This window comes from Crinia signifera, chromosome 5 (assembly GCF_055691185.1).
Source record: "Crinia signifera chromosome 5, ASM5569118v1, whole genome shotgun sequence".
Classification (NCBI taxonomy): Eukaryota; Metazoa; Chordata; class Amphibia; order Anura; family Myobatrachidae; genus Crinia; species Crinia signifera.
Window position 1 is genome coordinate 6,947,751 of NC_139221.1, and position 24,372 is coordinate 6,972,122.

The window sequence follows — 24,372 nt, forward strand, 5'->3', positions numbered from 1 at the left end:
TATCCAGGACTGCTGCACTCTACCTGTACAGGTATCTCTGATTGCTGATCCCAGCCTGCTGGTGAGTGCCTGAGCCTGGGGTGGGTGTAGGGGTAGCCAGGACTGCTGCACTCTACCTGTACAGGTATCTCTGATTGCTGATCCCAGCCTGCTGGTAAGTGCCTGAGCACCGGGTGGGTATAGGGGTAGCCAGGACTGCTGCTATCTGTACAGGTATCGCTACATGCTGATCCTAGCCTGCTGGTAAGTGCCTGATCACCGGGTGGGTGTAGGGGTAGCCAGGACTGCTGCACTACCTGTACAGGTATCTCTGATTGCTGATCCCAGCCTGCTGGTGAGTGCGTGAGCCAGGGGTGGGTATAGGGGTAGCCAGGACTGCTGCACTCTACCTTACAGGCATCTCTACTTGCTGATCCTAGCCTGCTGGCGAGTGTGTGAGCCAGGGGTTGGTATAGGGGTAGCCAGGACTGCTGCACTACCTGTACAGGTATCTCTGATTGCTGATCCTAGCCTGCTGGTAAGTGCCTGATCACCTGGTGGGTGTAGGGGTAGCCAGGACTGCTGCACTCTACCTTACAGGCATCTCTACTTGCTGATCCTAGCCTGCTGGTGAGTGCGGGAGACAGGGATGGGTGTAGGGGTAGCCAGGACTGCTGCACTCTACCTTACAGGTATCTCTACTTGCTGATTCTGGCCTGCTGGTGAGTGCATGAGCCAGGGGTGGGTGTAGGGGTAGCCGGGACTGCTGCACTCTACCTTACAGGCATCTCTACTTGCTGATCCTAGCCTGCTGGTGAGTGCGGGAGACAGGGGTGGGTGTAGGGGTAGCCAGGACTGCTGCACTCTACCTTACAGGTATCTCTACTTGCTGATTCTGGCCTGCTGGTGAGTGCATGAGCCAGGGGTGGGTATAGGGGTAGCCAGGACTGCTGCACTCTACCTTACAGGCATCTCTACTTGCTGATCCTAGCCTGCTGGCGAGTGTGTGAGCCAGGGGTTGGTATAGGGGTAGCCAGGACTGCTGCACTCTACCTTACAGGCATCTCTACTTGCTGATCCTAGCCTGCTGGTGAGTGCGGGAGCCAGGGGTGGGTATAGGGGTAGCCAGGACTGCTGCACTCTACCTTACAGGCATCTCTACTTGCTGATCCTAGCCTGCTGGCGAGTGTGTGAGCCAGGGGTTGGTATAGGGGTAGCCAGGACTGCTGCACTCTACCTTACAGGCATCTCTACTTGCTGATCCTAGCCTGCTGGTGAGTGCGGGAGCCATGGGTGGGTATAGGGGTAGCCAGGACTGCTGCACTCTACCTTACAGGCATCTCTACTTGCTGATCCTAGCCTGCTGGTGAGTGCGGGAGACAGGGGTGGGTATAGGGGTAGCCAGGACTGCTGCACTCTACAGGTATCTCTACTTGCTGAGCCTGTTTGGAGAGGCGATGGTACTAGAACATTGTCTCTTTAGCTCCATAAAGCAGCACATTTACATTTCAGGAACTTATTCTATCGGTAAAGAAGTTTTCCAGTTTTTATTGATGTTTGCCCCCACGTTCTCATACAGTAAAGTAGACATCTAGAGGTCAGGTAATATCCATGGAGAGACAGAGTGGGGGCGTCTGCCGCACAGGAATTAATATCATGGTCAAACGATGAATATTGTGGCCCCCTATTTGTATAAATAATGATAACCAGTACCTTTCAGGGGTGTGCTACCACTGACACTATCATATTACAATATACACATAGAAAGAAAAGTGTGTTGTGGTGCGGTTCACCATAGGAAAATAAATCATACCAATAAAATATAACCTTTATTAGACATGGTTAAAACTGTCTAATAGTTTTATAGAAAAGCAGAGTAAATTAGGATTAATTTGGGTCTTTTTGCTTTCTTCTCCGACGGGTTTGTCTGACTCGTCAAGCGTTGGCGCACATGCGTGGAAAGGGACGGGGACTACGTTGAAAAGTGACTAGCGCATTACATAGAGGATAAAATGTGTTCACAAATAACAAACTTGTAGCCATGGAGGCATTGCTTGTCATCCCAGCCTCGTAGAAGGAGGCCGTGGGTTTGTGTTAGTGGAGCAATGACACACCATATATTACATCACTCCATGTGTGCTATGGGGGATCAGCGAGTTCACCTGTCCTGCCCAGGTGATACATACATGCAGGGTTGGCATAGGCCCTTCCTATAGATAAGATGTCATTGTGCTGGTGGGGAATTCCTGGTGTCAGACTCCTCACCTTTCACACCGCACTCACTCATGTTACACACTGGAAATACCGGACTGATGACTATGCCGGTACTGAGCAACGCTCTCCTATGCACTCGCGTCTCTCTCAATGGGGCTGATGCATTAAGCCTGGAGAAGAGATAAAGCACCAGCCAATGGCTGGTGTGTTTGAAAATGACAGTTGGGAGATGATTGGCTGGTGCTCCACTTTATCTCTCATCTGCTTCAATGTACTCCAGGACAGTTCATCAATTAGACAATAGACAACAGATAGTGATGTTCTGCAGCGCTGTACAGCACAGCATCCAGGACTCTGACGCCAGCACCTAGTACAGGGGACTATATGTATGTGTGCGTGTGTGTAATGTATATGTAAAGTATCCCTTATCCAAACACACGTGAAATACACACAAATATATTATATTTCTGCATGAAACAAGGTTTGAAAACATGGAACAAAGTTGGTGTACTACAGTATATTAGACACTGAATTTAAATGCCAAGAAATTGCGTTTTAAATTTTGGATATCATTGGATTGCGATGCTTTATCAATGTTGCTGACCCCTAGTGGTATGTCATATTTGATTTATTTTAGTGGAATATCATTCTAAACGAATTTCCATATGTCAAAAAAAATTTTTTTTTTATTCCACCTTTTCAGCGTGAACCATTTCCAAGGTTTACCCTTTCGCATGAAAATCTCTGCTGTATGTTTCTTAATTAAACAATAAGAACTTTATAGGTATGTCATATCTCGAATTACCTCATTGGGACTCTGATTGATTAATTAATTAAAATAAAATTTTTTTCTATTAGTGTGAGAATTCTCACCGTGGTTTTACTTTTATCACCTTCCATTCAAGCTGACTATAGGCGTTCATGTTGTGAAAATTCGCACCGTGGTTTTTCTCTTATCTCTTGTTCAAGCTAAAAGATGGTATATATGCATGATCCACAAATTGGGTGCCAAATAAATATATTTCGGCCACTGAGACTCTTTCTCGATAAACAAGGGTTTCAAGTGGTTCTCCCGCTATCCTCCTCCTCACGTTATGTCCTCTATCATCATCATGTTCTTCATTTACTTATATTTTTTAATATTTTTAATATTGCTTTTATGTACAATTGACATCAATCTGTTATGATTTTACAGTGTGAAATTGCTTTGTACTACTCTGCTTCCAATGCCCCTGATGAAGTCAAGCTGTTGACGAAACGCGTTGGGCCTGTATCATCTCTTGGAAGAATTCTGATTAAAAAATTTATTTTAAGATTCTGCTTCTAATTACCGTTTGTTCAACAATACTGTTGTATATGCAAATGAATTGGCGCACTCTGATACCCCACTTTCTTTATCTCTAAACCCTGGGTCCTGTCTAACAGGGGGCCCCTCAGAGGTGCTGCCATCTCTCTGTGAGGCGCGGTTGGGTTTTTCGATCTTATAGATATATATATATATAATGTGTGTGTGATGTTAATATATGTGCTGCCTCCTATAATGTAATGCTGCTACACACCTTCCTACTGCTAGGCAACACCACAGTGCATTGTGGGGGTATTAGTTAGAGAAAGCAAACAATGGAACTGTACTTTGGTGAAACTTGTTATCTGAAGTTAGTTCTGTCACAGGAACTAGGCAAAGATTTATACCTGCATTATGTTCTGTCCCTTAATTGGGCTTTCCACTATACAGCTAGGAAATACCTTCCCTTTCCTATAATATTGCCCCAACATTCCCTGCGTCTTCCATATACAGAGGAGCGTCCCCGCTGCTCAGCCGTCTGTGTGTGTGTGTGTGTGTGTGTACAGGCTTTGTCCCTGCTGCTCAGCTGCCTCTGTCTGTGTGTACAGGATGTGTCCCCGCTGCTCAACCGCCTCTGTCTGTATGTACAGGATATGTCCCTGCTGCTCAGCTGCCCCTGTCTGTGTGTACAGGATGTGTCCCTGCTGCTCAGCCGCCTCTGTCTGTGTGTGTGTACAGGCTATGTCCCCGCTGCTCAGCCGTCTGTCTGTATGTACAGGATGTGCCCCCGCTGCTCAGCCACCTCTGTGTGTGTGTGTGTCCAGTCTGTGTCCCCGCTGCTCAGCTGCCTCTGTCTGTGTGTACAGTCTGTGTCCCCGCTGCTCAGCTGCCTCTGTCTGTATGTACAGGATGTGTCCCCGCTGCTCAGCCGCCTCTGTCTGTATGTACAGGATGTGTCCCTGCTGCTCAGCCGCCTCTGTCTGTATGTACAGGATGTGTCCCCGCTGCTCAGCCGCCTCGGTCTGTGTGTACAGGATGTGTCCCCGCTGCTCAGCCGCCTGTCTGTGTGTGTACAGGATGTGTCCCCGCTGCTCAGCCGCCTCGGTCTGTATCTACAGGATGTGTCCCCGCTGCTCAGCTGCCTCTGTCTGTACGTACAGGATGTGTCCCCGCTGCTCAGCCGCCTCGGTCTGTATGTACAGGATGTGTCCCCGCTGCTCAGCCGCCTCTGTCTGTGTGTACAGGATGTGTCCCCGCTGCTCAGCCGCCTCTGTCTGTATGTACAGGATGTGTCCCCGCTGCTCAGCCGCCTCTGTATGTACAGGATGTGTCCCCGCTGCTCAGCCACCTCTCTGTGTGTGTGTGTGTACAGGATGTGTCCCTGCTGCTCAGCCGCCTCTGTCTGTATGTACAGTCTGTGTCCCCGCTGCTCAGCCGCCTCTGTCTGTATGTACAGGATGTGTCCCCGCTGCTCAGCCGCCTCTGTATGTACAGGATGTGTCCCCGCTGCTCAGCCACCTCTCTGTGTGTGTGTGTGTGTGTGTGTATACAGAATGTGTCCCCGCTGCTCAGCCGCCTCTGTCTGTATGTACAGGATGTGTCCCCGCTGCTCAGCCGCCTCTGTCTGTATGTACAGGATGTGTCCCCGCTGCTCAGCCACCTCTGTCTGTATGTACAGGATATGTCCCCACTGCTCAGCCGCCTCTGTCTGTATGTACAGGATGTGTCCCCGCTGCTCAGCCGCCTCTGTCTGTATGTACAGGATGTGTCCCCGCTGCTCAGCCACCTCTGTCTGTATGTACAGGATATGTCCCCACTGCTCAGCCGCCTCTGTCTGTATGTACAGGATATGTCCCTGCTGCTCAGCCGCCTCTATCTGTATGTACAGGATGTGTCCCCGCTGCTCAGCCACCTCTATCTGTATGTACAGGATGTGTCCCCGCTGCTCAGCCGCCTCTGTCTGTACAGGATGTGTCCCCGCTGCTCAGCCGCCTCTGTCTGTATGTACAGGATGTGTCCCAGCTGCTCAGCCGCCTCTGTCTGTATGTACAGGATATGTCCCCGCTGCTCAGCCGCCTCTATCTGTATGTACAGGATGTGTCCCCGCTGCTCAGCCACCTCTGTCTATATGTACAGGATGTGTCCCCGCTGCTCAGCCGCCTCTGTCTGTATCAGGGCTGTGGAGTCGGTAGATAAATGTTCCGACTCCTCATACTTTCGACTCCGACTCCTCTGTATTAATATGCGAATGTATTTGATACATTCCTTGAAGGAAAGAAAGGCAACATACATATTATTACTACAGAAACTAGAGGCTGGGAAGCCAACAGTCTACTGCAGAGGTTCCCAATCTTTTTCTAATCACGGCACCCTAGAGTATCAGAATTTTTCCACGGCACCCCTAGGCCCCAAAAAATATATGTCAAATAAGTAGATTGTGTTTATATGTGCTTCTTAAATTCAGTTATGTGGTAAAGGGCAGGATTTGGTTCTGATTGTACACATTTTATGATTGGCAGCCACCAGCACTGGTTTTGTCCAGATATAATTGATCATAAATAATTTTAATTGGTCCTGGACGACCAACCCGAGGCACCCCTGCAAGTGTCCCGAGGCACCCCAGGGAGCCTAGGCGCACAGTTTGGGAACCTCTGGTCTACTGTATTGAACAGTTAAAGCAAAGGACAAACACAATGAAAACAAAGTTGTATTAATTTTTTTTATTAATTAATTAAATGACTGGATAGTAGCAGTAGGCATAAACTTCAGGAACAGAAACTTTACCAGTTCAAAGATAAAAACCACATTATTTGGTTGTTTTGGGAACAAAAACAAAGCTTATCTATAACCAAATCGTTACTGGTGACGAAAAATGGTGCCTGTACATCAATATGAACCAGCGTAAGGAATGGCTTAGCCAAGGTAAACAAACAACCCCGCGCATGAAACAAGATCTTCATCCGCATAAAAAGATGTTGTGCGTATGGTGGGAGAGCTTGGTTGAATGAATTTTTCAAGTCTACACCAGGTGATTTCTACCAACGAGGTATTGAAAACCTTATTGAACTTTGGAAATAAGTTGTAAACTACAAGGGAGAATACATTTATAAGTATTGGTGCTCCGAATTGTGCGTTGCGTGCCATATAGTGAAGCACATGAAAAGCATGCTTTTTTATGGTCACTTAACGTGTTCGTTTTGCGGTTACGTGAGGCACTGCATGCATTGGTCTTTATTCTTACAGTAGAGAAGTCATTAATTATAATTTTCGGAGCCGGTGCATTGTTTGCCGACTCCGACTCCAGGTACTCGAGATTTCCTTCGACTCCGACTCCACAGCTCTGGTCTGTATGTACAGGATGTGTCCCCGCTGCTCAGCCGATTCTGTTTGAATGTACAGGATGTGTCCCCGCTGCTCAGCCGCTTCTGTCTGTATGTACAGGATGTGTCCCCGCTGCTCAGCCACCTCTGTCTGTGTGTACAGGATGTGTCCCTGCTGCTCAGCCGCCTCTGTCAGTGTGTACAGGATATGTCCCCGCTGCTCAGCCGCCTCTGTCTGTACATACAGGATGTGTCCCCGCTGCTCAGACACCTCTATGTACAGGATATGTCCCCGCTGCTCAGCTGCCTCTGTCTGTATGTACAGGATGTGTCCCTGCTTCTCAGCCGCCTTTGTCTGTATGTACAGGATATGTCCCCGCTGCTCAGCCGCCTCTGTCTGTATGTACAGGATGTGTCCCCGCTGCTCAGCCGCTTCTGTCTGTATGTACAGGATGTGTCCCCGCTGCTCAGCCGCTTCTGTCTGTATGTACAGGATGTGTCCCCGCTGCTCAGCCGCTTCTGTCTGTATGTACAGGATGTGTCCCCGCTGCTCAGCCGCCTCTGTCTGTATGTACAGGATGTGTCCCCGCTGCTCAGACACCTCTGTGTATGTGTACAGGATGTGTCCCTGCTAATCAGCCGCTTCTGTCTGTGTGTACAGGATGTGTCCCCGCTGCTCAGCCGCCTCTGTCTGTACATACAGGATGTGTCCCCGCTGCTCAGACACCTCTGTATGTACAGGATATGTCCCTGCTTCTCAGCCGCCTTTGTCTGTATGTACAGGATGTGTCCCCGCTGCTCAGCCGCCTCTGTATGTACAGGATATATCCCCGCTGCTCAGCCACCTCTGTCTGTGTGTGTGTGTACAGGATGTGTCCCCGCTGCTCAGCCGCCTCTGTCTGTACAGGATGTGTCCCCGCTGCTCAGCCGCCTGTCTGTATGTACAGGATGTGTCCCCGCTGATCAGCCACCTCTGTCTGTATGTACAGGATGTGTCCCCGCTGCTCAGCCGCTTCTGTCTGTATGTGCAGGATATGTCCCCGCTGCTCAGCCGCCTTTGTCTGTATGTACAGGATATGTCCCCGCTGCTCAGCCGCCTTTGTCTGTATGTACAGGCTGTGTCCTCGCTGCTCAGCCACCTCTGTGTGTGTGTACAGGATGTGTCCCTGCTGCTTAGCCGTCTGTATGTACAGGATGTGTCCCCGCTGCTCAGCCGCCTCTATCTGTATGTACAGGATGTGTCCCCGCTGCTCAGCCGCCACTGTCTGTATGTACAGGATGTGTCCCCGCTGCTCAGCTGCCTCTGTCTGTATGTACAGGATGTGTCCCCGCTGCTCAGCTGCCTCTGTCTGTATGTACAGGATGTGTCCCCGCTGCTCAGCTGCCTCTGTCTGTACGTACAGGATGTGTCCCCGCTGCTCAGCCGCCTCTATGTATGTACAGGATGTGTCCCCGCTGCTCAGCCGCCTCTATCTGTATGTACAGGATGTGTCCCCGCTGCTCAGCCGCCTCGGTCTGTATGTACAGGATGTGTCCCCGCTGCTCAGCCGCCTCGGTCTGTATGTACAGGATGTGTCCCCGCTGCTCAGCCGCCTCTGTCTGTGTGTACAGGATGTGTCCCCGCTGCTCAGCCGCCTCTGTCTGTGTGTACAGGATGTGTCCCCGCTGCTCAGCCGCCTCTGTCTGTATGTACAGGATGTGTCCCCGCTGCTCAGCCGCCTCTGTCTGTATGTACAGGATGTGTCCCCGCTGCTCAGCCGCCACTTCTGTGTGTACAGGATGTGTCCCCGCTGCTCAGCCGCCTCTATCTGTATGTACAGGATGTGTCCCCGCTGCTCAGCCGCCTCTGTCTGTATGTACAGGATGTGTCCCCGCTGCTCAGCCACCTCTGTCTGTACGTACAGGATGTGTTCCTGCTGCTCAGCCGCCTCTGTCTGTATGTACAGGATGTGTCCCCGCTGCTCAGCCACCTCTGTCTGTATGTACAGGATGTGTCCCCGCTGCTCAGCCGCCTCTGTCTGTATGTACAGGATGTGTCCCCGCTGCTCAGACACCTCTGTGTATGTGTACAGGATGTGTCCCCGCTGCTCAGCCGCCTCTGTCTGTGTGTACAGGATATGTCCCCGCTGCTCAGCCACCTTTGTCTGTGTGTACAGGATGTGTCCCCGCTGCTCAGCCGCCTCTGTGTACAGGATGTGTCCCCGCTGCTCAGCCGCCTCTATGTATGTACAGGATGTGTCCCCGCTGCTCAGCCGCCTCTATGTATGTACAGGATGTGTCCCCGCTGCTCAGCCGCCTCTATGTATGTACAGGATATGTCCCTGCTTCTCAGCCGCCTCGGTCTGTATGTACAGGATGTGTCCCCGCTGCTCAGCCGCCTCTATCTGTATGTACAGGATGTGTCCCCGCTGCTCAGCCGCCACTGTCTGTATGTACAGGATGTGTCCCCGCTGCTCAGCTGCCTCTGTCTGTATGTACAGGATGTGTCCCCGCTGCTCAGCTGCCTCTGTCTGTATGTACAGGATGTGTCCCCGCTGCTCAGCTGCCTCTGTCTGTACGTACAGGATGTGTCCCCGCTGCTCAGCCGCCTCTATGTATGTACAGGATGTGTCCCCGCTGCTCAGCCGCCTCTATCTGTATGTACAGGATGTGTCCCCGCTGCTCAGCCGCCTCGGTCTGTATGTACAGGATGTGTCCCCGCTGCTCAGCCGCCTCTGTCTGTGTGTACAGGATGTGTCCCCGCTGCTCAGCCGCCTCGGTCTGTATGTACAGGATGTGTCCCCGCTGCTCAGCCGCCTCTGTCTGTGTGTACAGGATGTGTCCCCGCTGCTCAGCCGCCTCTGTCTGTGTGTACAGGATGTGTCCCCGCTGCTCAGCCGCCTCTGTCTGTATGTACAGGATGTGTCCCCGCTGCTCAGCCGCCTCTGTCTGTATGTACAGGATGTGTCCCCGCTGCTCAGCCGCTTCTGTCTGTATGTACAGGATGTGTCCCCGCTGCTCAGCCGCCTCTGTCTGTATGTACAGGATGTGTCCCCGCTGCTCAGACACCTCTGTCTGTGTGTACAGGATGTGTCCCCGCTGCTCAGCCGCCTCTATCTGTATGTACAGGATGTGTCCCCGCTGCTCAGCCGCCTCTGTCTGTATGTACAGGATGTGTCCCCGCTGCTCAGCCACCTCTGTCTGTATGTACAGGATGTGTTCCTGCTGCTCAGCCGCCTCTGTCTGTATGTACAGGATGTGTCCCCGCTGCTCAGCCACCTCTGTCTGTATGTACAGGATGTGTCCCCGCTGCTCAGCCGCCTCTGTCTGTATGTACAGGATGTGTCCCCGCTGCTCAGACACCTCTGTGTATGTGTACAGGATGTGTCCCCGCTGCTCAGCCGCCTCTGTCTGTGTGTACAGGATATGTCCCCGCTGCTCAGCCACCTTTGTCTGTGTGTACAGGATGTGTCCCCGCTGCTCAGCCGCCTCTGTGTACAGGATGTGTCCCCGCTGCTCAGCCGCCTCTATGTATGTACAGGATGTGTCCCCGCTGCTCAGCCGCCTCTATGTATGTACAGGATGTGTCCCCGCTGCTCAGCCGCCTCTATGTATGTACAGGATGTGTCCCTGCTGCTCAGCTGCCTCTGTCTGTACGTACAGGATGTGTCCCCGCTGCTCAGCCGCCTCTATGTATGTACAGGATGTGTCCCCGCTGCTCAGCCGCCTCTATGTATGTACAGGATGTGTCCCCGCTGCTCATCCGCCTCTATGTATGTACAGGATGTGTCCCCGCTGCTCATCCGCCTCTATGTATGTACAGGGGGTTGGGATCATTTGGTCTATTGCATTATGGTCGAAAGTCATTAGGTCGAATCCATTAGGTCGACATGCTAAAAGGTCGACATGACTCTAGGTCGACATGGGAAAAGGTCGACATGATTCTAGGTCGAAAGGTCATTAGTTCGACAGGTCATTAGTTCGACAGGTCATTAGTTCGACAAGGTCATTAGTTCGACATTGTCTATGTCGACATTCACAAGGTCGACATGGGGTTTTTCACTGTTTTTTTACCTGAATGTCAACACAGTCGACATGGACACAGTTTAAAGTGCACTGCATCCCCTCGCATCGCTCGCTGCGCTCGCAATGCGTCGGGCACGGTGCCTCGCTACGCTCGGCACACTATTTTATTCTCCCACCACGCCCTAGTGGATGGTAGGGCATGAAATACCGCCTGTCGGCACATGTTGGCTCAAAAAACAGTGAAAAACTACATGTCGACCTTGTGAATGTCGACATAGACAATGTCGAACTAATGACCTTGTCGAACTAATGACCTTGTCGAACTAATGACCTGTCGAACTAATGACCTTTCGAACTAGAATCATGTCGACCTTTTCCCATGTCGACCTAGAGTCATGTCGACCTTTTAGCATGTCGACCTAATGGATTCGACCTAATGACTGTCTACCATAATGCAGTAGACCAAATGACCGCATCCCTGTACAGGATGTGTCCCCGCTGCTCAGCCGTCTGTCTGTATGTACAGGATGTGTCCCCGCTGCTCAGTCGCCTCTGTCTGTATGTACAGGATGTGTGTGTGTGTGTGTGTGTGTGTGTGTGTGTGTGTGTGTATATATAGAGTTACTGTGGTGGCTTCTATTCTACAATGGTAATGGATTCATCTGCACACAGAATCAGTGATAAATATACATAAATGTGTTATTGTATGCTGTCATTTTGATATGAATTCTTTATTCTCTCCCCTTCTTATCTATCCTCCTATCTCTATCTTTCCCTCTCCCCCTTCTCTCTCTCTCCCCATTCTCTCTCTCTCCCCCTTCTCTCTCTCACCCTTCTCTCTCTCTCTCTCACCCTTCTCTCTCTCTCTCTCTCTCTCTCACCCTTCTCTCTCTCTCTCACCCTTCTCTCTCTCTCCCCCTTCTCTCTCTCTCCCCCTTCTCTCTCTCCCCCCCCCTTCTCTCTCTCTCCCCCTTCTCTCTCTCTCCCCCTTCTCTCTCTCACCCTTCTCTCTCTCTCCCCCTTCTCTCTCTCTCCCCCTTCTCTCTCCCTCCCCCTTCTCTCTCTCTCCCTCTCTCTCTCTCCCCCTTCTCTCTCCCTCCCCCTTCTCTCTCTCTCACCCTTCTCTCTTTCTCACCCTTTTCTCTCACCCTTCTCTCTCTCTCTCTCTCTCTCACCCTTCTCTCTCTCTCTCTCTCTCACCCTTCTCTCTCTCTCACCCTTCTCTCTCTCTCTCTCCCCCTTCTCTTTCTCCCCCTTCTCTCTCTGTCCGTTCCTCCTTCTGATCCTCTTTTCTCCTCACTCTTTCTCTCTCTCACCCTCATCTCCCTTCTCTCTCTGTCTCACTCTCCCCTCCCTTCTTTCTCCCCCTCATCTCCCTTCTCTCTCTGTCTCACTGTCCCCTCCCTTCTCTCTTCCCCTCATCTCCCTTCTCTCTGTCTCACTGTCCCCTCCCTTCTCTCTTCCCCTCATCTCCCTTCTCTCTCTGTCTCACTGTCCCCTCCCTTCTCTCTTCCCCTCATCTCCCTTACTTCTCTCTCTGTCTCACTGTCCCCTCCCTTCTCTCTCCCCCACATCTCCCTTACTTCTCTCTCTGTCTCACTGTCCCCTCCCTTCTCTCTTCCCCTCATCTCCCTTCTCTCTCTGTCTCACTGTCCCCTCCCTTCTCTCTTCCCCTCATCTCCCTTACTTCTCTCTCTGTCTCACTGTCCCCTCCCTTCTCTCTCTGTCTCACTGTCCCCTCCCTTCTCTATCCCCCTCATCTCCCTTCTCTCTCTGTCTCACTGTCCCCTCCCTTCTCTCTCCCCCTCATCTCCCTTCTCTCTCTGTTTCACTGTCCCCTCCCTTCTCTCTCCCCTGCTCTCAGTTACCCCCTGTTAAAGCTCCCTCTGCCCGGGACCGGACCAGTGGAGTACATCACCCCTGTGAAGGATTACGCTCCCCCTCCTGCTGATGTGAGCCCTGACACCCTCAGCGAGCGGCCGGATTGGGTGAGCGGCGTTATACATCCAGTCTCTCTGATATAATGTGTGTATGTATGTATATATATATGCGCAGAGGCGCCGCTGGCCTGTGTGAGGACATCCCAGTACACCAGCGAGTGATCAGATAATTCCTGGACGTGGCCTTGGCTGGGGCCGCTCTTATCTGTCCACGTGTGATGTTATCTACAAGGGAAGGATCTGATTACTGACCTTGGTACCATGAATTCACTGACACATCCAGGAATACAGCTGGGGGGGGGGGGGGGTGCAGTTATCTGTGTCCGGCAGGGATCGGTAACCCTGTGAGTGCCAATGGTGCTGTGAGAGATGTGCAAAGTATCCGCTAAACATGCCGGCACTGATCACAGCGACCGGTCTTTTCTTGAGCGCAGTATTTATCGAAGCTTCAATTAATTGACTTTTAAAGGATCATTGGTGCTTGTTTCGTTTCACGTTGTCAGCCACCGCCGTGAAACCAGACTGGGAGCAGGGTGGTGGGTGGCAGAGGAAGCAGGGTGGTGGGTGGCAGAGGGAGCAGGGTGGTGGGTGGCAGAGGGAGCAGGGTGGTGGGTGGCAGAGGGAGCAGGGTGGTGGGTGGCAGAGGGAGCAGGGTGGTGGGTGCTTGCTTTTATACTTACCGTCCTCCGGTCAGCGATCCCCGCGGGCGACGGTCACTCAACGGCAGCAGCTTTCAGTCCCCCCTCCTCCAGCAGTTACTCCCCGGCGCCAGCAATGTATGTAATTCAGCGTATTGCTAATGGAGGAGCATCACATGGTTTCCCTGCTCCCCCAGCGGCGCTGCGCTAATTGCGTACATTGTCCAGTGCCGGAGGAGGGGGACTGAACGCTGGTGCCGGGGAGTGACTGCCGGAGGAGGGGGACTGAACGCTGGCGCCGGGGAGTGACTGCCGGAGGAGGGGGACTGAACGCTGGCGCCGGGGGGGGACTGAACGCTGGTGCCGGGTAGTGACTGCCGGAGGAGGGGGACTGAACGCTGGCGCCGGGGAGTGACTGCCGGTGGAGGGGGACTGAACGCTGGCGCCGGGGAGTGACTGCCGGAGGAGGGGGACTGAACGCTGGCGCCGGGGAGTGACTGCCGGAGGAGGAGGAGGACTGAACGCTGGCGCCGGGGAGTGACTGCCGGAGGAGGGGGACTGAACGCTGGCGCCGGGGGGGGACTGAACGCTGGCGCCGGGTAGTGACTGCCGGAGGAGGGGGACTGAACGCTGGCGCCGGGGAGTGACTGCCGGAGGAGGGGGACTGAACGCTGGCGCCGGGGAGTGACTGCCGGAGGAGGGGGACTGAACGCTGGCGCCGGGGAGTGACTGCCGGAGAAGCGGGACTGAACGCTGGCGCCGGGGAGTGACTGCCGGAGGAGGGGGACTGAACGCTGGCGCCGGGGAGTGACTGCCGGAGGAGGGGGACTGAACGCTGGCGCCGGGAGTGACTGCCGGAGGAGGGTGACTGAACACTGCCCATCTGTGGATTTGATGGATGCGGTGGCCGTGCTGGAGGAAGGTAAGTATAAAGCACCACACACACATTTCTCCCACTATCCACATCATATTACCACTATCCACGTCATATCACCACTATCCACGTCATATCACCACTATCCACGTCATATCACCACTATCCACGTCATATCCCCACTATCCGCGTCATATCCTCACTATCCGCGTCATATCCTCAGTATCCACGTCATACCCCCAGTATCCACGTCATACCCCCAGTATCCACGTCATATCACCACTATCCACGTCATATCACCACTATCCACGTCATATCACCATTATCCACGTCATATCACCATTATCCACGTCATACCCCCAGTATCCACGTCATACCCCCAGTATCCACGTCATACCCCCATTATCCACGTCATACCCCCAGTATCCACGTCATACCCCCAGTATCCACGTCATACCCCCAGTATCCACGTCATACCCCCACTATCCACGTCATATCACCATTATCCACGTCATATCACCATTATCCACGTCATACCCCCAGTATCCACGTCATACCCCCAGTATCCACGTCATACCCCCAGTATCCACGTGGGCGTGGAGTTGATTTTATAAAGTGTGGTGAGCGGACGCGGATCAATTGCAGGCAATAACTAAAGTGATTCATATTCCTCCACTACAGCGCTGACCCTTTTAGCGGATATTTTGCACGGCTCTCACGGCAACGTTGGCACTGGAAGAGTTAATAACCGTTACTAATATAGTGACATCTCCAGATGAGGTATTGTGCTCCCTTATTCATATAACAGGCACCGTATTCATACTACAGACACCGTATTCATATAACAGGCACCGTATTCATACTACAGACACCGTATTCATACAACAGGCACCGTATTCATACAGCAGGCACCGCATTCATACAACAGGCCCCGTATTCATACAACAGGCCCCGTATTCATACTACAGACACCGTATTCATATAACAGGCACCGTATTCATATAACAGGCACCGTATTCATACAGCAGGCACCGCATTCATACAACAGGCCCCGTATTCATACAACAGGCCCCGTATTCATACTACAGACACCGTATTCATATAACAGGCACCGTGTTCATATAACAGGCACCGTATTCATATAACAGGCACCGTATTCATACAACAGGCACCGTATTCATACTACAGACACCGTATTCATATAACAGGCACCGTATTCATACAACAGGCACCGTATTCATACAACAGGCACCGTATTCATACAGCAGGCACCGCATTCATACAACAGGCCCCGTATTCATACAACAGGCCCCGTATTCATACTACAGACACCGTATTCATACAACAGGCACCGTGTTCATATAACAGGCACCGTATTCATATAACAGGCCCCGTATTCATACAACAGGCCCCGTATTCATATAACAGGCCCCATATTCATACAACAGGCCCCGTATTCATACAGCAGGCACCGCATTCATACAACAGGCCCCGTATTCATACAACAGGCCCCGTATTCATACTACAGACACCGTATTCATATAACAGGCACCGTGTTCATATAACAGGCACCGTATTCATATAACAGGCCCCGTATTCATACAACAGGCACCGTATTCATATAACAGGCACCGTGTTCATATAACAGGCCCCGTATTCATACAACAGGCCCCGTATTCATACAACAGGCACCGTATTCATACAACAGGCACCGTATTCATACAACAGGCACCGTATTCATATAACAGGCACCATCTCTTATATATTTGGCTACATCTGTCACTCAATGTGTGAGTGTGTCTATAACGCTGGGTGGAGTCATAGGCTAATAGCCTATCAGAGCCTCTGACTCCGCCCACACACACTCACACCCTGCCTCCCCATGCTGCCAGGCAAAGACACTGCTACTCCACAGCCACCAGGTGAGCAGCAGGTCACTTGTAGCAATTCACTCCAATGGCTCCATATCAGTCTTCAGTATAACGTGAGCCTATAGTCATTGTGGGTGTGTTGTAATGATCACCCTGATGTTTCTATTTGGGGGTCAGTGCCGTATTCCAGGTGGTGAGTACCCTGGTGCGGCTGGATCACAGCGGAAGGCGATCAGCTGCCCTGTGTCCGAGGCTCCGCCTTGTTGCAGACGTGAGCGCCGGTCCTGAGGGCGGGGAGCTGACTACTACTATACGGCAGACAAGAGACAGCTTACCTTCTGCCTGTCATTTCTGTGTGCAGCAGGTCTAGCTGGGGAGCTGACGGCCGTGCAGTCAGGACCAACGTTTGTGTTTGCACCAAGGTGGAGCCTCTGACATAAGGCATCTGATGGCACACCGCTGTAATCCACCTGCACATGCCAGGATAGACCTGCGCCACTCCGTAGATCATGATTTGTAGCATGCACACCGTTCTCTTATCTCTGCAAGACATAATATGGCACAGTCCTATGTACATGTATAATATATGGAAACCTTTCCCCGCAGTATCTCGGCTTACCCGTAGCCTACATCCAGCAAGTCCTGGTGAAAGGGGTCGTGTCTCCGTGGGACAAGAACTTCCTGGCTGTCGATGTGTTCCGCTCCCCTCTCTCCCGAGTGTTCCAGTTAGTGGAGGAGATCCGTAACCATGTTCTGCGAGAGAGGTAACGGCAGCTTACGTCCTAAACAGCCCACATACCCCTGGAAAGAATTTCAAAAGCGACCAATGGAATATGGCGCCCAGTAACCAGATATAGGACCCATAGCACCACATCTGACTGGGCACAGACAGATAACCGGTTTCTGTTGTGTGTTCCCTGCAGGACCAGTGAGAAGAGCCTGGAGGACGTGTGTCTGCAGGTGACCGACCTCCTGCCAGGACTGAAGAAGCTACGGAACAGACTACCAGAACATGGCTGCCTCCTGCTGTCACCGGCTAACTTCTGGCAGAACAGCCGCGAGCAGTTCAATAACGACCCAGATCTTATTCGGACCATTCAGCAACATGAGCCCAAGACGCTGCAGACCTCGGCCACACTTAGAGGTTGGAGGAATATCCATAGTCCGTTAGATGTGTGCCCACCCATTCTGTAGCATGTGACTGGTGTATATGAATCCCTTATTGGGGAATACAGTGTTGGGTGCTGTTCTCAGTGTCCCCCCAGTTCTGGTCGGATTATTTTATCCTCTCTCTTTGTCCCGCAGAATTACTTTTTGGCGTTCCAGGGAAGCAGAGCGGAATCAGCCTGTACAACCGTAAGCGAATCGTGTCGTACACCGTCACACTGGCCCTGCGCACGCATGATGCAAAGTAAGTCGTGTGGAGGATGAGCAGAACCTTTGCACAAAGCCGCTGTTTGCCGTCATGTCTGACAGATGGTGCGTAAGGCTGTCTGCTTGTGTAACACGTTGGGTATCTCTGCTCTGTCTGATAGATTCCTGAGTAGCCTGAGGTCTCGTCTCCGACAGCTCTATCCAAGCACCAACAGCACCTCCCGAGGGCAGAACATTGTCCACGTCCATTTCAAGGAGGAGATCGGGATCGCAGAGCTGATTCCTCTGGTCACCACCTACTTCATACTGTTCGCATACATCTACTTCTCCACCAGTAAGTGCGCGACTCCCCCGCCAGCCTGGACTCGTACCCCATCCCCCCCACTAGCCTTGACACGTACACCGCCCCCCGCACTAGCCAGGCCGCGTACCCCCCCCCCCCGCACTAGTCAGGCCGCGTACCCCCCCCACACACTAGCCAGGGCGCGTACCCCCCGCACTAGCCAGGGCGCGTACCCCCCGCACTAGCCAGGGCGCGTACCCCCCGCACTAGCCAGGGCGCGGTTACCCCGCACTAGCCAGGACGCGTACCCGACACACTAGCCATGACGCATACCGCCCGCAATAGCCAGGACGCGTACCCCCCGCAATAGCCAGGACGCGTACCCCCCCCACTAGCCATGATGCGTACCCGCCACACTAGCCATGGCACATACCCCCCGCACTAGCCAGGACACGTACCCCCCCACTAGCCATGATGCATACCCGCCACACTAGCCATGGCACATACCCCCCGCAATAGCCAGGACGCGTACCCCCCGCAATAGCCAGGACGCGTACCCCCCCCACTAGCCATGATGCGTACCCGCCACACTAGCCATGGCACATACCCCCCGCACTAGCCAGGACACGTACCCCCCCACTAGCCATGATGCATACCCGCCACACTAGCCATGGCACATACCCCCCGCAATAGCCAGGACGCGTACCCCCCGCAATAGCCAGGACGCGTACCCCCCCCCCACTAGCCATGATGCGTACCTGCCACACTAGCCATGGCACATACCCCCCGCACTAGCCAGGACACGTACCCCCCCACTAGCCATGATGCGTACCCGCCACACTAGCCATGGCACATACCCCCCGCAATAGCCAGGACGCGTACCCCCCCCACTAGCCATGATGCGTACCCGCCACACTAGCCATGGCACATACCCCCCGCACTAGCCAGGACACGTACCCCCCGCACTAGCCAGGACGCGTACCCGACACACTAGCCATGACGCATACCGCCCGCAATAGCCAGGACGCGTACCCCCCGCAATAGCCAGGACGCGTACCCCCCCCACTAGCCATGATGCGTACCCGCCACACTAGCCATGGCACATACCCCCCGCACTAGCCAGGACACGTACCCCCCCACTAGCCATGATGCGTACCCGCCACACTAGCCATGGCACATACCCCCCGCAATAGCCAGGACGCGTACCCCCCGCAATAGCCAGGACGCGTACCCTCCGCAATAGCCAGGACGCGTACCCCCCGCACTAGCCAGGACGCGTACCCCCCGCACTAGCCAGGACGCGTACCCCCCGCACTAGCCAGGACGCGTCCCCCCGCACTAGCCATGACGCGTACCCCCCGCACTAGCCAGGACGCATAACCCCCGCACTAGCCAGGACGCGTACCCCCCGCACTAGCCAGGACGCGTACCCCCCGCACTAGCCAGGACGCGTACCCCCCCCCCGCACTAGCCAGGACGCGTACCCCCCCCCCCCCCCCCGCACTAGCCAGGACGCGTACCCCCCCCCCCCCCCCCCGCACTAGCCAGGACGCGTACCCCACCACCCGCACTAGCCAGGACGCGTACCCCCCCCCCCCCCCGCACTGGCCAGGACGCGTACCCCCCCGCACTAGCCAGGACGCGTACCCCCCGCACTAGCCAGGACGCGTACCCCCCGCACTAGCCAGGACCCGTACCCCACCCGCACTAGCCAGGACGTGTACCCCCCCCCCCGCACTAGCCAGGACACGTACCCCCCCCCCCCCCCCCGCACTAGCCAGGACGCGTACCCCCCGCAATAGCCAGGACGTGTACCCCCCGCACTAGCTAGGACACATCTCCCTTCCCCCAGCCCGGGCACGTGTCACCCCACCACCACCAGCCAGGACGTGTCTCCCGCACCAGTTACCCTGCTCATTACTAGTCCCTGCTAGGGTGTGTATTTATATGTACAGTACACAGCGAGGCACCGTTATAAATAATCAGTAATAATAATACAGGAAGACTCGGCACAATGTTCCTATTATACGGGTTACCTGTGTAAACACCAGACCTGTCTATGTCACCAACCTTTTTCCTTGTCGTGCTTTTTACCTTAAAGAAGCCGCAATCATGCAACAAATTTTACAGAGGTTGTGGTCATTATGTTCTACATTTGCTTTGCTGGCCCCTATATATAGTTTGTGTCCGGCTTAAGGGCCCGCACATTTGGCAGCGATCAGGACAATTCCCGTTCTGCCCATAACTGGGCAGGGGATCAGCGAAACCCAACACTTTGGAAATGTGGCAATTCCTGATTCCAAGGCGGAGCTCTTCTTATCAAGTCCGTGTATAGGATGAGACAGGCGGAACAGGAAATCGGGCATTACATGTTTTACCTGCATCATCATTAAGCTGTAATTGTGGGAAATCTATGCACTGTGTGGGGTCCTGAGGACCGAGTTTGAGAACCTGTGATATAAACCAACAGTAATTATAAATGCATTTTGGGATATGAAATCCTAAATAATTTGACCATATACAAAACGAGTTTTGATTTATTTTTTTCTAGGGAAGATTGACTTGGTAAAGTCCAAATGGGGCCTAGCTCTGGCGGCCGTGGTGACGGTCCTGAGCTCGCTGCTCATGTCCGTGGGACTCTGCACTCTTTTTGGACTGACGCCGACCCTCAATGGCGGGTATGTACCAGCCATTAGCCCGGGGTGTGTCATTGTCACACTGTGGGAAAGTCCTCACTTACCTGTTGTGTCCCGCAGAGAGATCTTCCCCTACCTTGTTGTGGTCATCGGTTTGGAAAACGTTTTGGTGCTGACGAAATCTGTTGTGTCCACTCCGGTGGACCTTGAGGTTAAGCTCCGTATAGCACAAGGTGAGCGAGCTGGCTGGGAATGTGTTGTGGTCGTTTAGAAGTGGTTCCGGCTGTGTTCCCACGTTCATCTGTCCTGTGCCCGCAGGGTTGAGTAATGAGAGTTGGTCCATCATGAAGAACATGGCTACAGAGTTGGGGATCATCCTGATCGGTTATTTCACCCTGGTTCCTGCCATTCAGGTAACCCCTTATTACAGAGTCCCACTCTGTGTCACCGGCCATCTGGACATTTCCTGTATGTGCTATAGCTGTTATTGATCCGTGTCGGTATTAATATATCACCGTGAGGTTGTGTACGCAGTGCGCCCGAATGCTCCCGGTGTGCTGGGTATTCCCGCTAACCTGCTCACACAGTGATGCTAGTGCATCTCATTAATACATGGGGGTCATACCCAGAATCCCCAGCTGCAGCGATACAGCTGTATACTGAGCGATTGTCTCTGGTTATAAACCGCACCGGAATATAACGTTTCTTGTGTTGCCTCAGAATTGGTAATGTGTGAAGGTACGTGATTGGTCGATGTCATTTCATGGAGTCAAACTGAATGGGGGTATCCAATAAGGGGCCTAATTCGGAACGGATCGCTAATCAGAGAAAAAGCCGTTGACTTCAATCAGAAAGCTGCTGCCCAGTGCGAAATTGTGACTGCATCGAAAATAACGATCCATTCGCAGATCCATGCACAATTCCCGGAACGTGGAAGGGTACTTTCCATCTGTGAATATGTCTGAGGCCGCCATTAATCTGCAGCTGAGATGAGCTGGAAGTGGGCAGCACTGACATTATGGACCCCAAAAACTCCTGCACATGACTCCACTCCCATAAACCGCCATGTTTCTACGCAGGAATGACGACTTCCACTCAATCAAACTGTGACTGCTTTGTAAATGGAAATTTATAGGCGGATTCAGTAAATAGCGATCTGTGCTGAATTAGGCACTAAGGGGTAAATTTACTAAGATAGAAACTTTCACATATATCAAGGGCTTTAACAAGGTCCAGGTGGGAGACATTCTTCACAGGAAGAGGAGCAGCAGAACACGAGGACATGCACTGACACTAGAGGAAGGTACAGGTGGGAGACATTCTTCACAGGAAGAGGAGCAGCAGAACACGAGGACATGCACTGACACTAGAGGGAGGAAGGTACAGGTGGGAGACATTCTTCACAGGAAGAGGAGCAGCAGAACACGAGGACATGCACTGACACTAGGGGGAGGAAGGTACAGGTGGGAGACCTTAGTCACAGGAAGAGGAGCAGCAGAACACGAGGACATGCACTGACACTAGGGGGAGGAAGGTACAGGTGGGAGACATTCTTCACAGGAAGAGGAGCAGCAGAACACGAGGACATGCACTGACACTAGAGGGAGGAAGGTACAGGTGGGAGACATTCTTCACAGGAAGAGGAGCAGCAGAACACGAGGACATGCACTGACACTAGGGGGAGGAAGGTACAGGTGGGAGACCTTAGTCACAGGAAGAGGAGCAGCAGAACACGAGGACATGCACTGACACTAGGGGGAGGAAGGTACAGGTGGGAGACATTCTTCACAGGAAGAGGAGCAACAGAACACGAGGACATGCACTGACACTAGAGGGAGGAAGGTACAGGTGGGAGACATTAGTCACAGGAAGAGGAGCAGCAGAACACGAGGACATGCACTGACACTAGGGGGAGGAAGGTACAGGTGGGAGACATTCTTCACAGGAAGAGGAGCAGCAGAACACGAGGACATGCACTGACACTAGGGGGAGGAAGGTACAGGTGGGAGACATTCTTCACAGGAAGAGGAGCAACCGAACACGAGGACATGCACTGACACTGGGGGGAGGAAGGTACAGGTGGGAGACATTCTTCACAGGAAGAGGAGCAGCAGAACACGAGGACATGCACTGACACTAGAGGGAGGAAGGTACAGGTGGGAGACATTAGTCACAGGAAGAGGAGCAGCAGACCACGAGGACATGCACTGACACTAGAGGGAGGAAGGTACAGGTGGGAGACATTCTTCACAGGAAGAGGAGCAGCAGAACACGAGGACATGCACTGACACTAGGGGGAGGAAGGTACAGGTGGGAGACCTTAGTCACAGGAAGAGGAGCAGCAGAACACGAGGACATGCACTGACACTAGGGGGAGGAAGGTACAGGTGGGAGACATTCTTCACAGGAAGAGGAGCAGCAGAACACGAGGACATGCACTGACACTAGAGGGAGGAAGGTACAGGTGGGAGACATTCTTCACAGGAAGAGGAGCAGCAGAACACGAGGACATGCACTGACACTAGAGGAAGGTACAGGTGGGAGACATTCTTCACAGGAAGAGGAGCAGCAGAACACGAGGACATGCACTGACACTAGAGGGAGGAAGGTACAGGTGGGAGACATTCTTCACAGGAAGAGGAGCAGCAGAACACGAGGACATGCACTGACACTAGGGGGAGGAAGGTACAGGTGGGAGACCTTAGTCACAGGAAGAGGAGCAGCAGAACACGAGGACATGCACTGACACTAGGGGGAGGAAGGTACAGGTGGGAGACATTCTTCACAGGAAGAGGAGCAGCAGAACACGAGGACATGCACTGACACTAGAGGGAGGAAGGTACAGGTGGGAGACATTCTTCACAGGAAGAGGAGCAGCAGAACACGAGGACATGCACTGACACTAGGGGGAGGAAGGTACAGGTGGGAGACCTTAGTCACAGGAAGAGGAGCAGCAGAACACGAGGACATGCACTGACACTAGGGGGAGGAAGGTACAGGTGGGAGACATTCTTCACAGGAAGAGGAGCAACAGAACACGAGGACATGCACTGACACTAGAGGGAGGAAGGTACAGGTGGGAGACATTAGTCACAGGAAGAGGAGCAGCAGAACACGAGGACATGCACTGACACTAGGGGGAGGAAGGTACAGGTGGGAGACATTCTTCACAGGAAGAGGAGCAGCAGAACACGAGGACATGCACTGACACTAGGGGGAGGAAGGTACAGGTGGGAGACATTAGTCACAGGAAGAGGAGCAGCAGAACACGAGGACATGCACTGACACTAGGGGGAGGAAGGTACAGGTGGGAGACATTCTTCACAGGAAGAGGAGCAACCGAACACGAGGACATGCACTGACACTGGGGGGAGGAAGGTACAGCTGGGAGACATTCTTTCACAGGAAGAGGAGCAGCAGAACACGAGGACATGCACTGACACTAGAGGGAGGAAGGTACAGGTGGGAGACATTAGTCACAGGAAGAGGAGCAGCAGACCACGAGGACATGCACTGACACTAGAGGGAGGAAGGTACAGGTGGGAGACATTAGTCACATGAAGAGGAGCAGCAGAACACGAGGACATGCACTGACACTAGGGGGAGGAAGGTACAGGTGGGAGACATTCTTCACAGGAAGAGGAGCAGCAGAACACGAGGACATGCACTGACACTAGAGGGAGGAAGATACAGGTGGGAGACATTAGTCACAGGAAGAGGAGCAGCAGAACACGAGGACATGCACTGACACTAGGGGGAGGAAGGTACAGGTGGGAGACATTAGTCACAGGAAGAGGAGCAGCAGAACACGAGGACATGCACTGACACTAGAGGGAGGAAGGTAGAGGTGGAAGACATTCTTCACAGGAAGAGGAGCAGCAGAACACGAGGACATGCACTGACACTAGAGGGAGGAAGGTACAGGTGGGAGACATTCGTCACAGGAAGAGGAG

General features: G+C 53.0%; 1 protein-coding gene across 2 annotated transcripts in view; it reads left to right on the forward strand.

Moving 5' to 3' along the window:
* The window catches only part of SCAP (SREBF chaperone), a 107,410-nt gene that overhangs the window by 51,057 nt on the left and 31,981 nt on the right, over window positions 1-24,372 (forward strand). For both annotated transcript variants that reach the window (XM_083186584.1, XM_083186585.1), the window contains exons 3-10: window positions 12,668-12,791; window positions 16,733-16,890; window positions 17,050-17,270; window positions 17,432-17,537; window positions 17,662-17,834; window positions 20,335-20,461; window positions 20,540-20,652; window positions 20,738-20,832. In XM_083186584.1, coding sequence (XP_083042710.1) covers window positions 12,668-12,791; window positions 16,733-16,890; window positions 17,050-17,270; window positions 17,432-17,537; window positions 17,662-17,834; window positions 20,335-20,461; window positions 20,540-20,652; window positions 20,738-20,832 — 1,117 coding nt within the window. The remainder of the gene's footprint in view (window positions 1-12,667; window positions 12,792-16,732; window positions 16,891-17,049; window positions 17,271-17,431; window positions 17,538-17,661; window positions 17,835-20,334; window positions 20,462-20,539; window positions 20,653-20,737; window positions 20,833-24,372) is intronic.